The 17,759-nt window shown below is 45.8% G+C and overlaps 1 protein-coding gene across 1 annotated transcript in view; it reads left to right on the top strand.

Annotated features, from left to right (window-relative positions):
* MFSD2B (major facilitator superfamily domain containing 2B) overlaps positions 1-17,759 on the top strand; it is a 64,564-nt gene that overhangs the window by 24,426 nt on the left and 22,379 nt on the right. The window contains exons 4-10 of the mRNA XM_038750872.1: positions 310-433; positions 1,896-1,974; positions 4,784-4,929; positions 7,477-7,567; positions 8,028-8,149; positions 10,339-10,422; positions 16,106-16,186. Of these exons, the coding sequence (XP_038606800.1) occupies positions 310-433; positions 1,896-1,974; positions 4,784-4,929; positions 7,477-7,567; positions 8,028-8,149; positions 10,339-10,422; positions 16,106-16,186 (727 nt within the window). The remainder of the gene's footprint in view (positions 1-309; positions 434-1,895; positions 1,975-4,783; positions 4,930-7,476; positions 7,568-8,027; positions 8,150-10,338; positions 10,423-16,105; positions 16,187-17,759) is intronic.

The raw sequence follows: 17,759 nt of genomic DNA, 5'->3' as shown, positions 1-17,759 counted from the left end.
TAACCACCACTCCTCACCATCAGCGGTATATATGCCTTTATGCCTTAAGCCTACTACTAAATACTTTCCCATGTAAAGGAGTACAATTCACATATGTTCCCAAGCCTTTCCCAATTCCCAGATCCAGCTTCCTGTATTATCGCCTATTTAGCAATAAGGTACCTTGCCTAAGGTCATACAGCAGGGATTAGAACCCAGGTCCTTCTGACTCCTAAGCCTGTGCTCTATCCACTGGGCCATGCTGCTTCATGCTGAGCCAGTTATTAATCTCCACAAAACCTTGATGCTCTGCCCGTCTCTTTTTTGCAGGTTGCTGGGCTGCACACCTTTCACTATGATTTCGTACTTTTTACTGTGGAATCTGCCACCATTTACAACCTACCGAGGCCTTTGGTACATGGCCTTCTACTGCTCCTTCCAGGCGTTAGCCACGGTGAGTAGAGCCCATCATCACAATTTCTCATCTGTAGCCTGTTAATAACAATAATAATAAAAATAATAATAATTTTGGTACTTGCTATGGGCCAAGAGCTGTTCCAAGCACTGGGGTAGCTACAAGTTAATCAGGCTGGATGCAGTCCCTGTCCCACATGGGGACTCACACTCTTAATCCCCATTTTCCAGATGAGGTAACTGAGGCCCAGAGAAGTGAAGTGACCCGCCTAAGGTCGGACAGCAGACGTGTGGCAGAGCCGGGCTTAGGACCCAGCTCCTTTTGACTCCGAGGCCTGTGGTCTATCCGCTAAGCCACGCTGCTTCTCGTTGCTAATCACTGCTGCTTGCCATTGCTGTTCCTAATGATTGCTTGGGAAGACCCTTATCCGGAAGCGTTTACTTTTCTTTTTGGTCTGGAAAGAGAGCGGAAGCAGAGCATGGACGTGTGAAAGCCAACCTGCTGCCGAATTCAGTGAGGGCTTGTGGACTGGGTGAGAATGGGGCAGAAGAAGTCTGTGAGACCTCTTCTGCCCCATGGTCTCAGACCGCACCTGCCGACCTCGCCAGCCCTCCGTGCCCACAGCTGGCCGCAGGGAGAACAGGAGAGAGGGTGTCGATGGCTCAGTGCAATCTGTCACTATAAAAAAATATAAATATAAATATAAACAAAATTTAACCATTACTGGGGGTTAAATATTAGCGAATCAGCCACGTTTATTGAGCTCTTACTGGGTGGTGAACATTCTCCCCAAGGTGTGTGGGACAGTGGAATGGAAAAGAGTTGGTAGACAAGTTCCCTGCAGTGATTGAATTTTGAAACAGCATGGCCTACTGGTTAAGAGCATGGGCCGGGCGTCAGAAGGACCTGGGTTCTAATCCCGGCTCTGCCACTTGCCTGCTGTGTGACCTGGGGCAAATCACTTCACTTCTCTGGGCCTTGGTTACCTCATTGGCAAAATGGGGATGCAATACTTGTTCTTCCTGCTACATGTGGGTCCTGATAATCTTGTATCTACCCCAGGACTTAGTACAGTGCTTGGCACATATTACACACTTACCCAATGTCACAATTATTATTAATTACTATTATTATTATTATTAAATGTCACAAATGGGGCCATCAGCATGTTTGACCTGGAACACCCTCCATCTTCATAACTGACAATTACCACCTCCTTGCGATTGATTCCCAAATCTCCCTCTCCAGGCCTGATCTCTCTCCCTCTCTGCAGTCTTGTATGTCCTCCTGCCTTCAAAGCATCTCTACTTGGATGTCCTGCCATCATCTCAGACATAACATGTCCCAAACAGAACTCCTTATCTTCCCACCCATGCCTGTAGAAAATAAGGAGTCGTCTATTTCTTCCTTTTTTCTTTGCCATTCTCAGAATCCAGGTTTTGAAAGCAGGTTGTCATTGTGGCTGTGTTGCCTCCCTAAATTGTGTCTCTTGTCACTGTAGTTTTTCCACGTGCCGTATTCTGCTCTCACAATGTTCCTCAGCCCAAACCAGAAGGAGAGAGATTCAGCCACCGCTTACCGTGAGTTATCATGTGTTTTCTGCCTAAATGTACCATTTTCCTAGCCTGACAGTGGACCTTAGGTGACGGATTATGAAACTGGGAAGGAAGACGTGTTTTTTTTGTCTCCTGCCATACTGTGCTTTCTATATTTTACATAAATAAATGTCATACATGCTTTCCATTCATGGGATATTGGATTAACTGCAGATAACAGTGCCAATAAAGAAATTTAAATAGGAGAATGACTCATGCATAGTGGATTTTTTTTATCAGTCCACTCATTTCTATGAACACTGTGGTAGGTATTTGAAAAGAACCTTTTTCCACCTGGATCTCTAGGTTAGATCCTAAAATTCATTGCTAAGTGCTTACAATTTTTAATGGTATCAGGCTGTTTTAAACAGTGGAATAGATCATTAATAAGGTCAGACCCTGTCCCCTCTCCCATATGGGGCTCACAGTCAAGTGGGAGGGAGAACAGGTTTGGAATGCCCATTTCCCAGATGTGGAAACTGAGGCCCGGCGAAGCTGAGTGACTTTCCCAAAATCTCACAGCAGGCAAATGGCGGTGAAGGTGGGAGAACAGTGGTCTGGTGTATGTGGAAGGGGAGGAAGTTCCAGGCCCGGGGGTGGAGGCGGGAAAGGAGTCGGTGGCGAGATCGGCCATGAGAACCGTAATGCAAATTCTCCTTAACAGGAGATCCGTTAAAAATGCAACCCCAACGTTATAAATCTGACTATAATTATGCTGATTAAAATTGCAGATTTAATTTTTTTCTTGGCTCTACCAGTGCCATCTGATTTCCTAGCTGATAAATATTGTGAAGTAACATCAACATTTGCAGAAAATAAAGAGGATAAACATTTGAATAATATCAATCTGCCATATTCAACTGTTCACTTTCCGACGGCTTCTTCCCCATGGCTTTCAAACACGCTTATGTATCCCTTAGCCTAAAAAAAACCCTCTCTTGACCTCATGGCTCCCTCCAGTTATCGCCCCATCTCCCCCCTAGCATTTCTCTCCAAACTTCTTGAAAGAGTTGTTTACGTCCTCTACTTCTTCTCTTTTAATTCTTCTCTTTTAATTACAGTGCTCTGCACACAGTAAGCACTCAATAAATACGATTGATGATTGATGAATTCTCTCCTAGATCCCCTCCAATCTGGCTTCTGCCCCCTTTCACTCCACAAAAGCAGCCCTCTCTAAGGTCACTTTCTTCTTGCCAGATCTGGCGGCCTCTACTCTGTGCTAATCCTCCTAGACCTCTCAGCTGCTTTCGACACTGTAGACCACCCCCTTCTTGAAATTTTATCCCACCATGGTTTCACTGACACTGTCCTCTCTTGGTTTTCCTCCTGTCCCTCTGACCTCTCCTTTTCAGATTCTTTGGCTTGCTCCTCCTCTGCTTCCCACCCTCTGACACTGGGAATCCCTCAAGGCTCAGCTCTCGGTCCCCTTCTATTCCGTATCTACACACGCTCCCTTGAAGAACTCATGAAGAACTCCCATGGCTTTAGATACCATCTCTACGCGGATGATTCCCAAATCGAAATCTCCAACCCAGTCCTCTCTCTTTCCCTGCATTCTCACACCTCTTCCTAGTTTTAAGGATATATTTACCTGGATGTCCTGCTGATGCCTCCAACTTAACATGTCCAAAACTGAACTCCTTATCTTCCCACCCAAACCCTGTCCTCCTTGTATCTTTCCCATCACTGTAGACAACATCACGGTACTCCCTATCTCACAGGCCCGTAACCTTGGTGTCGTCCTTGTCTCATCTCTCTCATTCCACCCACATATTCAATCTGCCACCGAATCCTGTCGGCCCTACTTTTGCAACATTGCTAAAATCCACAATTTCTTCTCCATCCAAACTGCTACCCTGCTGATCCAAGCATTTATCCTATCCTGCCTGGATTACTGCATCTGCCTCCACGCTGACCTTCCGGCCTCCTGTCTCTCCCCACTCCAGTCCATACTTCACTCTGCTGCCCTTGAAGTGAATCGTAGCACTTCCATCAAACTTTGATGTGGGTGAGCTAGGGATGGAAAAATGGCTTAATACTGTAGCAGTGAATACCTGAAGCCTCTTGGAACTAGAAAAGCAACATGGCCCAGAGGATAGAACACGTGCTTGGGAGTCAGACGGTCCTGGGTCCTAATTCTGCCCCCACCACTTGCCTGCTGTGTGATCTTGGGCAAATCATTTCACTTCTCTGTTCCTCAGATACCGCGTCTGTAAAATGGGGATTAAAACTGTGAACCCCATGTGGAATAGGGACTGTGTCCAACCTGATTAACCTGTATCTACCCCAGGTCTTCGAACAGTGCTTGACACATCAATCAATCAATCGTATTTATTGGGCACTTACTGTGTGCAGAGCACTGTACTAAGCGCTTGGGAAGTACAAGTTGGCAACATATAGAGACAGTCCCTACCCAATAGTGGGCTCACAGTCTAAAAGGGGGAGACGGAGAACAAAACCAAACATACTAACAAAATAAATAGAATAGATATGTACAAGTAAAATAAATAAATAGAGTAATAAATATGTACAAACATATATACATATATACAGGTGCTGTGGGGAAGGGAAGGAGGTAAGATGGGGGGATGGAGAGGGGGATGAGGGGGAGAGGAAGGAAGGGGCTCAGTCTGGGAAGGCCTCCCGGAGGAGGTGAGCTCTCAGTAGGGCCTTGAAGGGAGGAAGAGAGCTAGCTTGGCGGATGGGCATAGGGAGGGCACATTGTAAAAGCTTAACAGATACCATAATTATTATTATTAATTATCATTACTATGTTCTCCACTTCCCTTTGCAGGGATGACCATGGAAATGCTTGGGACACTGATAGGAGCCACTCTTCAGGGCCTGATTGTTGCCAGGGTTCACGTCTCCCACAACTGCACTGATTCCCTGAACTCTACCTCAGATACCTCCCTGCCGCTTGCTGTGCCACCCGAAGCGGTAAGTGCAGCTCGTTTGGAAAAGCCAGCCTTTCAGGGTACCTTGGAGAAGTGACAGTCGGCATACACCCCTCCACTGGCGATTTGGGTCACGGGATTCAATTCATGATCCTTAAATCTTCCACCCTGTTCTCTGTCCTTCTTAAATTATAAGCCCCTCGTGGGTCCTTATTATCTAAAACCGTAAGCTGATAGCGGACAGGGAATGTGCTTAGAATAGTAAATACGATTGACTGACTGACTGAATTGTATCTACGGCAGCGCTTAGTACAGTGCTTGGCATGTAGTAAGTGCGTAACAAGTATCACCATTATTATTAGTAGTAGTATTAATTATTATTAAGTGCGTAACAAGTATCACCATTATTATTAGTAGTAGTATTAATTATTATTAGTATTATTATCATCATCCAGAGGCACCGTAGGATGCTGTTACATTCGCTATGTAGGACCCTTCTCGGTGGCTTTGAACTCCTGCACAGGTGAAGCAGCATGGCTCAGTGGAAAGAGCCTGGGCTTGGGAGTCAGAGGTCATGGGTTCAAATCCCACTCCGCCGCTTGTCAGCTGTGTGACTTTGGGCAAGTCACTTCACTTCTCTGGGCCTCGGTTACCTCATCTGTAAAAATGGGGATTGATTGTGAACCCCACATGGGACGACCTGATCACCTTGTATCCGGCCCAGCACTTAGAACAGTGCTTTGCACATAGAAAGCGCTTAACAAATACCAAAATTAATTAAATAATTAATTCCCTGGGCCTGTCTTTTGTTGGTCCAGAGTGTCCCTCCTTTACTCTGGCCCCGTTATGTATTACAGCCCCTGCAGACACATTCCCCGCCCACAACGAGCTTACGGTCTAGAGGGGGAGGCAGACGTTAATAGAGATAAATAAATTACAGATACGGACATAAGTGCTGTAGGACTGGGAGGGGGAATGAAAAAAGGGCAGTTGTGCTGATGAGAACTGTGCTCTCATATTTTCTCTGTCTGGGCTTTCAGTCAGGCAGATTACTCATGGCTCAATGATGGTCGCCAGAGGCCCAGTGACCGGGAGTCCTGTCGACCCTCCGGAGCTAACTGGATGGCCCCCCCGAGAAAGACTGTACTCCAGGATTGCGGGGGGCCTGTCAGGTTCTTTCTCATTCAGTCATTCGGTCGTATTTATCAAGTGCTTACGGTGTGCAGAGCCCTATACCAAGTGGTTGGAAGAGTACAATATAACAATAAACAGACACATTCCCTGCCCACACTGAACTTACAGTCTAGAGGGGGACTTTCTCTGCCAAACAGCCGGACAGTCAAGGACGAGATTAGACACGTGACAGGAAATCTCACCCACATCCTGCCTCTGGCCTGGAACGCCCTCCCTCCTCATATTCATTCATTCAATCGTATTTATTGAGCGCTTACTGTGTGCGGAGCACTGTACTAAGCGCTTGGGAAGTACAAGTTGGCAACATATAGAGACGGTCCCTACCCAACAGTGGGCTCACAGTCTAGAAGATCCAACTGACAATTACCCTCCCCACATTCAAAGCCTTTCTGAAGGCACATCTCCTCCAAGAGACCTTTCCTGCCTAAGCCCCCTTTTCCTCTTCTCCCACTCCCTTCTCTGTGACCTTGGTTTGCTCCCTTTATTCACCCCTCCTTCAGCCCCACAGCATTTATGTACATAACCGTAATTTATTCCTATTAACGTCTGTCTCCCCCTCTAGACTGTAAGCTCACTCTGGGCAGGGACCGTGTGTCCCCAACTCTGTCATATTGTTATATTGTACTCTCCCAAGCGCTTAGTATAGTGCTTTACCCACAGTAAGCACTCCGTGAATAAGATTGATTGATGGATTGTATCCAAATTGTAGCTCTTTTCAACCTGATTGATTCAGTCAGGAGTCAGGCAGGGAAAAGCTCCATGACTGTTCTCTGTTCATGGCTCTTACGGAAATATTTGGTGCCATCAACAGATCAGGGCTCCGGTAATTTCTAAACAGATTTGGCTGGCCTAAGGCATTCACTGAGGTTTTTAGGTTATTCCATAATGGCAGAGTTGTTCGAGTCGGAGTTGAAGGTGTACTTCCTAACCCATTCCCCATCACTATGGGACGTTCTGATCCATTCTTTGTCACCATGCTTGTGGAGGCATTGAGAAAATCGGAAGCTGGAATGAGAATCCAGCTGGGAAACTCAGCTTAACAGGCTATGAGCATCTTCCAATTTCTGAGAGACTAGGAATTGTAATATCTAGGAATATCCAGGAATTGTAATATGCTGGTGACAATTCACGAAGCCCCCCCAGCCACCCAACACCTACATACAATTCACATAGATAAATGTGAATCACTTTTCAGAAGCAGGACGCTGATACGTACTGACACTAAACCTGAAGGAAACCAAAGTTATATATTAGCCTACGCTCAGAAATCCATATATTCAACCAAACTGTTATTGGCACAACTGACTGAAGTGAGTGGGAGGAATCAAATCTGAAATTGCTCTAATATGATTCTGTCATCATAACTCTCAGGAACTGTTTTTGCCTTTTTTAAAAGAATGAAGTCTACATGACTGCGGCTGGAATCATAGCTAGCACCTATTTATTATGCGTGAGCACGCTCTTCTTTGGAGTCAAAGAAAAAGATGGTAAGTTTGAGGGTGCCGTTTTGGTTATTGAACTAAAAGCCGAAGGTTTGGTTTTTGGCTGTGGTTAAAAATTAACCCTGAATCAATGCAGATATCTAGTTGAGAAGCAGCGGGGCCTAATGGATAGACAAAGGGCCCTGGACTCAGAAGGATCTGGGTTCTAGTCCCGGTTCCACCAGGGGCCTGCTGTATGACTTTGGGCAAGTCACTTCACTTCTCTGTGACTCAGTTACCTCATCTGTAAAACGGGGATTAAGAGTGTGAGCCCCATGTGAGACAGGGACCGTGTCCTATCCGATTTGCTCATATCCACCCCAGCGCTTACAATGGTGCCCGGGACATGGTAAACACTATTAACTAATAAGTTAACTATTAACGAATAACAATACTGTTATTGTGATTATCATCATCATTATTATTATTATTTGAAACTGTTACTTCTGCTTGAGTTGTTTTTCAGATCCGTACGCTTTGTTGGCCCACCATAATCTCACCTTCTTCAAAGGAATCAAACTCACCCTGAAGCACATGCCATTCGTGATTCTGGTGACAGCATTCCTATTTATCTCAGCAGCTGTCCAGGTAATTCCAACCAGGGAGTTCCAGCCATCATTCCCACCTCTAATGTGCAAGGATTACTAACAGTGGGGGGTTCCTGTTTCCAGATTGATACGGGGGGTGGGTGTAGTAATAAGAGTTGATATGAGCCCACTGTTGGGTAGGGACCGTCTCTATATGTTGCCAACTTGTACTTCCCAAGCACTTAGTACAGTGCTCTGCACACAGTAAGCGCTCAATAAATACGATTGATGATGATATGCTCTGCTCGCTCATAATTATAGCATCATTTTGTTATGATGCTCTAGAGGGGATGATAGTTCTATGATCTGGCCATCTTGGCTCACATAAGTCCTTCGGATTTTTTTTTGCAAGTTTTAAATGCTTTCATTATTGGGGTAATTTCCAGTCACACTCTGTTGTGGATAGTAATATTCTCTGGAAGCGGAAAGAGTACGGGTCTCTTGAGTGGGACATAAACCTGTTTAGATTATAGTTAAAAAGCCAACGAGTTTCCTATTTTCAATTCCAAGTAGTTGTATTAATATGTATTAACTACTTCAATTCCAAGTAGTTGTATAAAGTGCTTAGTCTTTGCAGAGCTCTGGACTGAGATCTGGGAGAGAATCCCTAGGTGGGAATTAGACAAGACCCCTAACTCTCAGGAGTCTTAAAATTTGAAAATAAAAATGGGGGAGGAGGAGGGAAGGTTCTGAGTCCACTGTCAATCTGCAGCCACGGTGATCACTGCGGCAATAGACTCCAGTCTTCCTGGGGTTTCGTGGCGGCGGCCCCAGGCTGTGGCTGCTTTTCCCTATCCCGCCGCCCCCTCACCTGGGATGGAATGGAAGGCAGGTCAGGATGGAGGCTCCTTGGTGAAGTGGAGGCAGTGTGGGATTCCAGGAAGCAGCACGGAGGTCCGATAGAGGAGGAAGTCGTGGGCTCTGGGAGCGGCGTGGAGGTGGCAGTTATCTACAGGAGTCAAGTGACCTTCCCAGGGAACTGATCGGGGCTTTACTGCTTCAGCCTTGGTGGACTAGTGAACGGCATGCATTGTTTCAAAAAAGGCAGAGAAAGTTTCACGTTCATCAGAGCTACAGAGCCAGAGCTGTATTCGAGAGCCTACAGTGATTAGACGTGAAACTTTGAATGTTTTTGTAGAAAAGTGAGCCAGGCAGCAGAGTTGCTGGATAGAACTGGATTGAGGAGAGGCAGATGTAATAATAAGGCAGGATAGGATCTTCTAGACTGTGAGCCCGCTGTTGGGTAGGGACCGTCTCTATATGTTGCCAACTTGTACTTCCCAAGCACTTAGTACAGCGCTCTGCACACAGTAAGCGCTCAATAAATACGACTGAATGAATAAGTGATTGTATTAATGTGGTAGCAGTTTGGAGGGAAAGGGTAGATTTACCTCATCTGTAAAATGGGGATTAAAACTGTAAACCCCATGGGGGACATGGGCTGTGTCCAACCTGGAGAGCTTGTATCTATCCCAGTGCTTAATATGGAGCCTAAAAAAATGTCAAAGACAATCCAAATGAGCTCAGCTCTCTCTGTTGGACGGACATTTCCTAAATGTTCTATCCCAAATGCATAGTATTCCGTCAGATATGAATAATACCTTGTGTACTGTATAGTTCTTTTATTTTTCTAAAGTGCTTTTACGTCAGTTATCTCATTTTATCATTTTACCTTAATCTCTGTAAGGTAAGGAGAGGAAGGTATTATCATTCCCTTTACACATATGAGAAAACTGAGGCCTGGAGATTTCAAATGATTTGTCCAAGGTCAGGGACAGGCCAGGGGCAAAACTGGCCTAAAACCTCATTCCCAGCCACTTGCTATCTTTTAACTAGATCATTTTGCCTCACAGAAAGGGGATTTAAAAAAAAAAATCCTTCTTGGAATTAGCTATCATGGAACTTTCTGGAACGGGAATAAACGTGAGCAGTTCCTCACTTTTTAACCCCCTCGAGGCTATTTGGAAATGTGAGGTATCAACACTTCTTAAGTGCTTTGACTTCATCATATGAAAAGTGGAATAAAAATGTAAAGACCCGTTCCACACCTCATATTAAAGCATGTTTTCAAGGCAATAAAGCTACTCCCACGGCTCTCGTTTTAGTGTTCAGAGATGTTGAAGTACCTGGCTTGTCTTGACGTTTTTTATCATTTCATCTCCTTTCTCTCTCTTTCTCTTTCATTTCTAGGTGGAACAGAGCTATTTTGTCCTCTTTTGTACCCATGCCACAAAGCTTCATGGTCATTTCCAGGATTTAGTGCTGGTTATATTGGTGAGTTGAAGAGAAAACCGTGGTGTGTGCCTTGAAAATTCTTCTCCATTCACAGAACCTTTTGACTTTCTCATGGTTTCAGTGGGTGTCTCTTGAAAGTAGCAGTGGTTTCCCTTTCCAGTTGGAAATGTAGTTCATCTTTGAAATGAAGGTCTGGAGAGGAATGGAAGTATTTCATGCCTGTTTCAACCCCCATAACTGCCTGCGTGTACTCAATTTTCCCAACAAGACTGACTTTTTAAAAATGGTGTTTATTAAGCTCGGCACTGTACTAAGCACTGGGGTAGATGCAATATCATCAGGTTGGACACAGTCGCTGTCCCAGAAGGGAGTCACAGTCTTAATCCCTATTTTCCAGATGAGGGAACTGAGGCACAGAGAAGAGAAATGACTTGCCCAAGGTCACCCAGCTGACAGTTGGAGGAGCCAGGATACCCCTTGGAGAAGCAGAGTGGCTCAGAGGAAAGAGCAGGGTGGGAGTCAGAGGTCATGGGTTCTAATCCCGGCTCCGCCACTTGTCGGCTGTGTGACTTGGGGCAAGTCACTTCACTTCTCTGGGCCTCAGTTCCCTCATCTGGAAAATGGGGATTAAGACTGTGAGCCCCGTGTGGGACAACCTGATTACCTTGTATCCCCCCGGTGCTTAGAACAGTGCTTGGCACATAGTGAGTGCTTAACAAATGCCATCATCATTATTATTATTATTGACTGCTTCCTCTTGGAATTCCCACCCCCAGTGCTTAGAACATTGCTTGGCACATAGTAAGCGCTTAACAAATGCCATTATCATTATTATTATTATTATTGACTGCTTGCTCTTGGAATTCCCGCCCCCTCCCTTCCAAGCAATTGCTGACCGAGGCCTGTGTAGTGGCCGCCCTAGGCTTCAGTACAAGCTCTCCCAGGACACAGAGAAAGCTAACGCTGTCTGGTTGCAGGCGTATTCATTCATTCAGTCAGACGTATTTATTGAGCGCTTACTGTGTGCAGAGCACTGTACTAAGCGCTTGGGAAGTATTCTTACGTGCTTAGCACGGACTGCTATTTCTCTTTCAGTTACACTGAAAATCCACCTTGGCTAACAGTCCCCTCTCCCTCCCATATCCCCGAGGCCTCTCATTAATTCATTCAATTGCATTTATTGAGTGCTTACTATGTGCAAAGCACTGTACTAAGCGTGTGACTGCCTCACAGGCCCTAGGGGCTGGCACAGGTGTGGGGTTGGATCAGAAGGAAGGGAGATTGTTTATCCTCCACCTGCTCTTTGTTTCTACACCTGCCTTCCCCTTAAGATTTTCTTTGCTTTGCACTGACATTGTTTGCACACTTATTAAGCGTCCACAGAAAGACCTACATAGCCTTGGGCTCCCAGGGAGTTAGCCAGAGTTTGTTAAAGACTGTGAGCCCACTGTTGGGTAGGGACTGTCTCTTTATGTTGCCAACTTGTACTTCCCAAGCGCTTAGTGCAGTGCTCTGCACACAGGAAGCGCTCAATAAATATGATTGATTAATTAAAGCTACAGGGAAAGCTTTCTCCTGTGACCGAATGCATTGAAGGGCAGAGCTGAGGGTCCTGACATTTATCCTATCCCACCTTGATGACTGCATCAGCCTCCTCTCCGACCTCCCTGCCTCCTGTCTCCCCCGACTCCGATCCACACTTCGCTCTGCTGCCCAGATCATTTTTCTACAGAATCATTCAATCCACTCATCAAGAACCTCCCGTGGTTGCCCATCCACCTGCGCATCAAACAGAAACTCCCGACCATCGGCTTAAAAGACTGCGAGCCCACTGTTGGGTAGGGACTGCCTCTATGTGTTGCCGACTTGTACTTCCCAAGCGCTTAGTACAGTGCTCTGCACACAGTAAGCGCTCAATAAATACGATTGATTGATTAAAAGCCCAATCACCTTGCCCTCTCCTATCTTACGTTGCTGTTCGCCTACTGAAACCCAGCTCTTACACTTCACTACTCGAATGCCGTCCTACTCACTGTACCTCGATCTCGTCCATCTCACCTCACCCAAGTCATCATCATCATCATCAATCGTATTTATTGAGCGCTTACTATGTGCAGAGCACTGTACTAAGCGCTTGGGAAGTACAAATTGGCAACACATAGAGACAGTCCCTACCCAACAGTGGGCTCACAGTCTAAAAGGGGGAGACAGAGAACAAAACCAAACATACCAACAAAATAAAATAAATAGGATAGATATGTACAAGTAAAATAAATAAATAAATAAATAAATAAATAGAGTAATAAATATGTACAACCATATATACATATATACAGGTGCTGTGGGGAAGGGAAGGAGGTAAGATGGGGGGATGGAGAGGGGGACGAGGGGGAGAGGAAGGAAGGGGCTCAGTCTGGGAAGGCCTCCTGGAGGAGGTGAGCTCTCAGCAGGGCCTTGAAGGGAGGAAGAGAGCTAGCTTGGCGGATGGGCAGAGGGAGGGCATTCCAGGCCCGGGGAAGGACGTGGGCCGGGGGTCGATGGCGGGACAGGCGAGAACGAGGTACGGTGAGGAGATTAGAGGCGGAGGGAACTCCCTCCTCTTTTATGTCCGACAAACCACCTTCTAAGTCGTATTAAAATCGCATCTCCTCCAAGAAGCCTTCCCCGACTTAACCTCTATTTCCCCTACTCCCTCTCCCCGCTGCGTGACGCTTGTGCTTGGATTTGTACCCTTCGTTCACCCCTCCCTCAGCCCACATCACTTATGAACATATCCACAATTTATGTATATTAATATACGAATCCACTATTTGACCTTAAGCTCCTTGTGATCAGGGAATGTGTCTCTCAACTCTGCTCCCAAACGCTTAGTACAGTGTTGTGTGCACAGTAAGCGCTCGATCTTGTTGCATAGTACTTCCTCAAGCGCTCTACACACCGTAAGTGCTCAATAAATACGACTGGATGAATGAAAACAATTGAATGATTGATCCTATCACATTCCTGAAAGCATGCCTTTCCCGAAGTTCATTCATTCAATCGTATTTATTGAGCGCTTACTGTGCGCAGAGCACTGTACTAAGTGCTTGCGAGAGTAGAGAATAATAATGAAGTGTTAAAGCCTCTGTCTTCCAGCACCTCCAATCTGTCATGATTGCACAAGGAAAATCTGCACATTACATGCCTAGTTGTTATTATTATTAGTCGCTAATTATTATTATTATTACTATGGTATTTGTTAAGCTCTTCTATGTGTCAAGCACTAAATGTTGGGGTAGATACAAGTTAGGTCAGACAGAGATGGTTCTCACGGTCTAACTAGGAGGGAGAAGAGGTATTCAATCCCCATTTTACAGCTGAGGAAACTGAGGCCCAGAGAGGTTAAGTAACTTGCTCAAGATCACACAGCAGACACGTGGGGGAGCCGGGATTAGAACCCAGGTCCCCCGACTCTCGGGCCCGGGCTCTTTCCACTAGGCCACTCTGCTCCTCGAGATAAGGGGAGGGCTTCAAGAAGGCGGTGGCCACAGCAGAGTGTCCCGGGGAATGTGGAGTAAGAAATAAGGGGATGTGTCTGATCCCAGAAGAACGGGGCCTGACAATCAGAAGAAAAAATAAACATTCGAGCCGAGAAGATCTCTTTGTGCAGAGGAGTCTCTCAGGGGAGGCGGTGAAAGCTCTTTTGCTGGAGTCGTTTAAAACCTGCCAAGTAATTGACTGTACATGGAAGGGAACAATCCCTCACTCACCCCCGGGAGAGGGACAAGATGACCTAATAGGTTTTATTGATCTGTTATTGTAGATGATTCTGAGCCTCTCCTGCGAAAGGAGGGAAAGAAAGGAGGGGAATGTTCTAGAGGCGGCGGCGGGCCTGCTCTTGCCCTGAGTAGCCTCACTGCCTTGAGTAGGGCAGTGTTTATTTTTTTATTTTTTTTTTAATGGCATTTATTAAGCGCTTACTATGTGCAAAGCACCCTTCTAAGCACTGGGTGGGGGATACAAGGTGATCAGGTTGTCCCACGGGGGGCTCACAGTCTTCATCCCCATTTTACAGATGAGGGAACTGAGGCACAGAGAAGTGAAGTGGCTTGCCCAAGGTCACACAGCGGATAAGTGGCGGAGCCGGGATTCGAACCCTTGACCTTTGACTCTTTCCACTAAGCCACGTATTTTCTTCTGATTGTCAGGCCCCGTTCTTCTGGGATCAGACACATCCCCTTATTTCTTACTCCACATTCCCCGGAGCACTCTGCCGTGGCCACCGCCTTCTTGATGCTCTCCCCTTTTCTCGAGGAGCAGGGTGGTCTAGTGGAAAGAGCCCGGGCCCCAGAGTCGGGGGACCTGGGTTCTAATCCAAGGGGCAGTTCCAACAGCGGTTGGAGCTTCCCAGTCTTCCCAGCTTCCCGCGCCTTCCCAGTCACGAAGCTAAGGAACCGCTTCCTTTAATTCGTTGTGGGCAGGGAATGTATCTGTTATATTGTTATATTGTCCTCTCCCAAGTGCTTAGTATAGTACAGTAAGCGCTCAGTAAATACACAATTGACTGACTGACTGCGAATAATAATGATTTTGGTCTTTGTTAAGCACTCTCTGTGTGGGAAATCCTCCTAAAATCCCATCTCCTCTATGAGGCCTTCCTCTAGCTAGCCTCCCTCCGCTCTGCATTAACCGGTACCCAGTCCCACAGTACTAATCATCAATCGTACTTATTGAGCGCTTACTGTGCGCAGAGCACTGTACTAAGCGCTTGGGAAGTACAAGTTGGCAACATATAGAGACAGTCCCTACCCAGCAGTGGGCTCACAGTCTAAAAGTGGGAGACAGAGAACAAAACCAAACATACCAACAAAATAAAATAAATAGAATAGATATGTACAAGTAAAATAGAGTAATAAATATGTACAAACATATATACATATATACAGGTACTATATACATATATATATATATATAGCCTACCCAGCAGTGGGCTCACAGTCTAAAAGGGAGAGACAGAGAACAAAACCAAACATACTAACAAAATAAAATAAATAGAATAGATATGTACAAGTAAAATAAATAGAGTAATAAATATGTACAAACATATATACATATATACAGGTACTATACTATATATATATATATATATATATATACTGTATATATATAGTACTAATGTAAATATTCTTCTGCACTCCAAGTATATTTCTATTTCTACTCTATTTCTAATTCTATTTCTAATCTATTTTAACATTCGTCTCCCTCTCCAAGCTCCTCATGGACAAAGGTCTCATCTACCACCTCTATTTTATTGTCCTTTCCCCGGTACTTAGTACAGTGCTCTGCACACAATAAGCGCTCAATAAATACCATTGATTGATTGCACCAAGTACTGGAGGAGACACAGTGCAGTCAGATCGGACTCAATCCCTATTCCCATATGGGGCTCACAGCCTGAGCCGGGGAGGGAGAACAGGTACATATTCCCATTTACGGATGAGGAAATGGGGGTCCAGAGAAGTCAAGTGACTTACCCACGGTCACACAGCAGGTTTACCTCTCTGTACAACGGGAATGACAGAGAGAGGGTCCCGGGGCCAGGAGTTCACCGTAAAGAGCGTGGAGATGCGGGATGCCGGCGATAGGCAAAATAGCTCGATCGCCTCTCTCAGATGTTGTTTCTTTGAGAAGAAACCTGCCATTTTTCCTCCCGCTCACTGTGGCACTCTCCCGTCCTCTCCAGGTATCAGCCGTGCTAAGCACTCCGTTTTGGGAATGGTTTCTGCAGAAGTTTGGCAAGAAAACCGCGGCCTGTGGAATTTCTGTAAGTGAATGACTCAGAGGGATTCGGTCGCGGGCCCCCAAGCCTGATGCTTTAATTAGCAGCAAGGTACATGCTTCCCCTGCCGCTGTCGGGCCGTGGCTCTGGGCCTCAGTTACCTCATCTGTAAAATGGGGATTAAGACTGTGAGCCCTCTTCGGCACAGGGACTGTGTCCGTCTTGATTACCTTGTATTGACCCCAGCGCTTAGAACGGTGCCTGGCATTCATTCATTCATTCAATCGTATTTATTGAGCGCTTACTGTGTGCAGAGCACTGTACTAAGCGCTTGGGAAGTACAAGTTGGCAACGTAATAAAGTTGCACATCTTATAACTGCTAGGCCGCACTACCTTCCCATTCACACACAATGTAGGTTCTTTAAAGGGAAGCTCTGTATTTTTGTTATGCAGTTGGTCTAAGGACTGCAGGTTAATCAAAATTAGATAAGCCCTCTAGAGAATGTGCTCTTTTAAAACGAGGCTATAGTCACCCTGTGAGATTTTTCCTGTTAACATCAGAAGCATTAAATGATTTCTAAGAGCTTAACAAATGACATTAAAAAAAAATAATCGGGGATAAGCTTATAATAATAATAATTATGGTACCTGTTAAGCGCTTACTATGTGCCAGGCACTCAACTAAGCGCTGGGATGAACAGAAGCAAATCAGTTTGGACCCAGTTCCTGTCCCTCATGGGGCTCACAGTCTTCATCTCCTTTTGACACATGAGTTAACTGAGGCACAGAGAAGTTAAGCGGCTTTCCCGAGGCCACACAGCAGACGAGTGGCAGATTAGATCTTCTGACAGCCAGGCCCACTTCTATCCATTGTTGAGTAGGGGCCGTCTCTATATGTTGCCGACTTGTACTTCCCAAGCGCTTAGTCCAGTGCTCCACACACAGTAAGCGCTCAATAAATACGATTGAATGAATGCAGTATGTACCCCAGGGCGTAGTAGAGTGCCTGGCACCTAGTAAGAATGTAACTAATGCCAAGCAGCGTGGCTCAGTGGAAAGAGCCCGGGCTTTGGAGTCACAGGTCATGGGTTCGAATCCCGGCTCCGCCACATGTCTGCTGTGTGACCGAGTCACTTAACTTCTCTGAGCCTCAGTTACCTCATCTGTACAATGGGGATTAAGACTGTGAACCCCACACGGGACAACCTGAGCACTTTGTATCCCCCCCCCCAGCGCTTAGAACAGTGCTTTGCACATAGTAAGCGCTTAACAAATGCCAACATTATTATTATTATTAAAAAAAAAAAGAATCAACAAGCACGGTAATGGGCAAACCCAAATCTTCTCATGGCTGCCAAGATGATCAGGAGAGGGAGAGGACAGAGGTCCCCTGTTCCAGGTTCTTTGAGTGCTTGGCCACCGATGCTCTTGCCGGATTACTGTTGGAGTGTCTGCTTTTCCTCTCTTTTAAAGACTTGTCTTTCCAGCTCCTTGCAGAGGTTCTTGGGAACTGGATACAGTCCTTGCCCATTGCGGGGAATCACAATCTTGGACCTGAGTTAGAGGGCTCAGGCTAATAATGATGGTGGCATTTGTTAAGTGTTTACTCTGTGCCAG

This window comes from Tachyglossus aculeatus, chromosome 9, assembly GCF_015852505.1.
Source record: "Tachyglossus aculeatus isolate mTacAcu1 chromosome 9, mTacAcu1.pri, whole genome shotgun sequence".
NCBI classification, from domain to species: Eukaryota; Metazoa; Chordata; class Mammalia; order Monotremata; family Tachyglossidae; genus Tachyglossus; species Tachyglossus aculeatus.
This window is presented reverse-complemented; position numbering and strand designations above follow the sequence as displayed.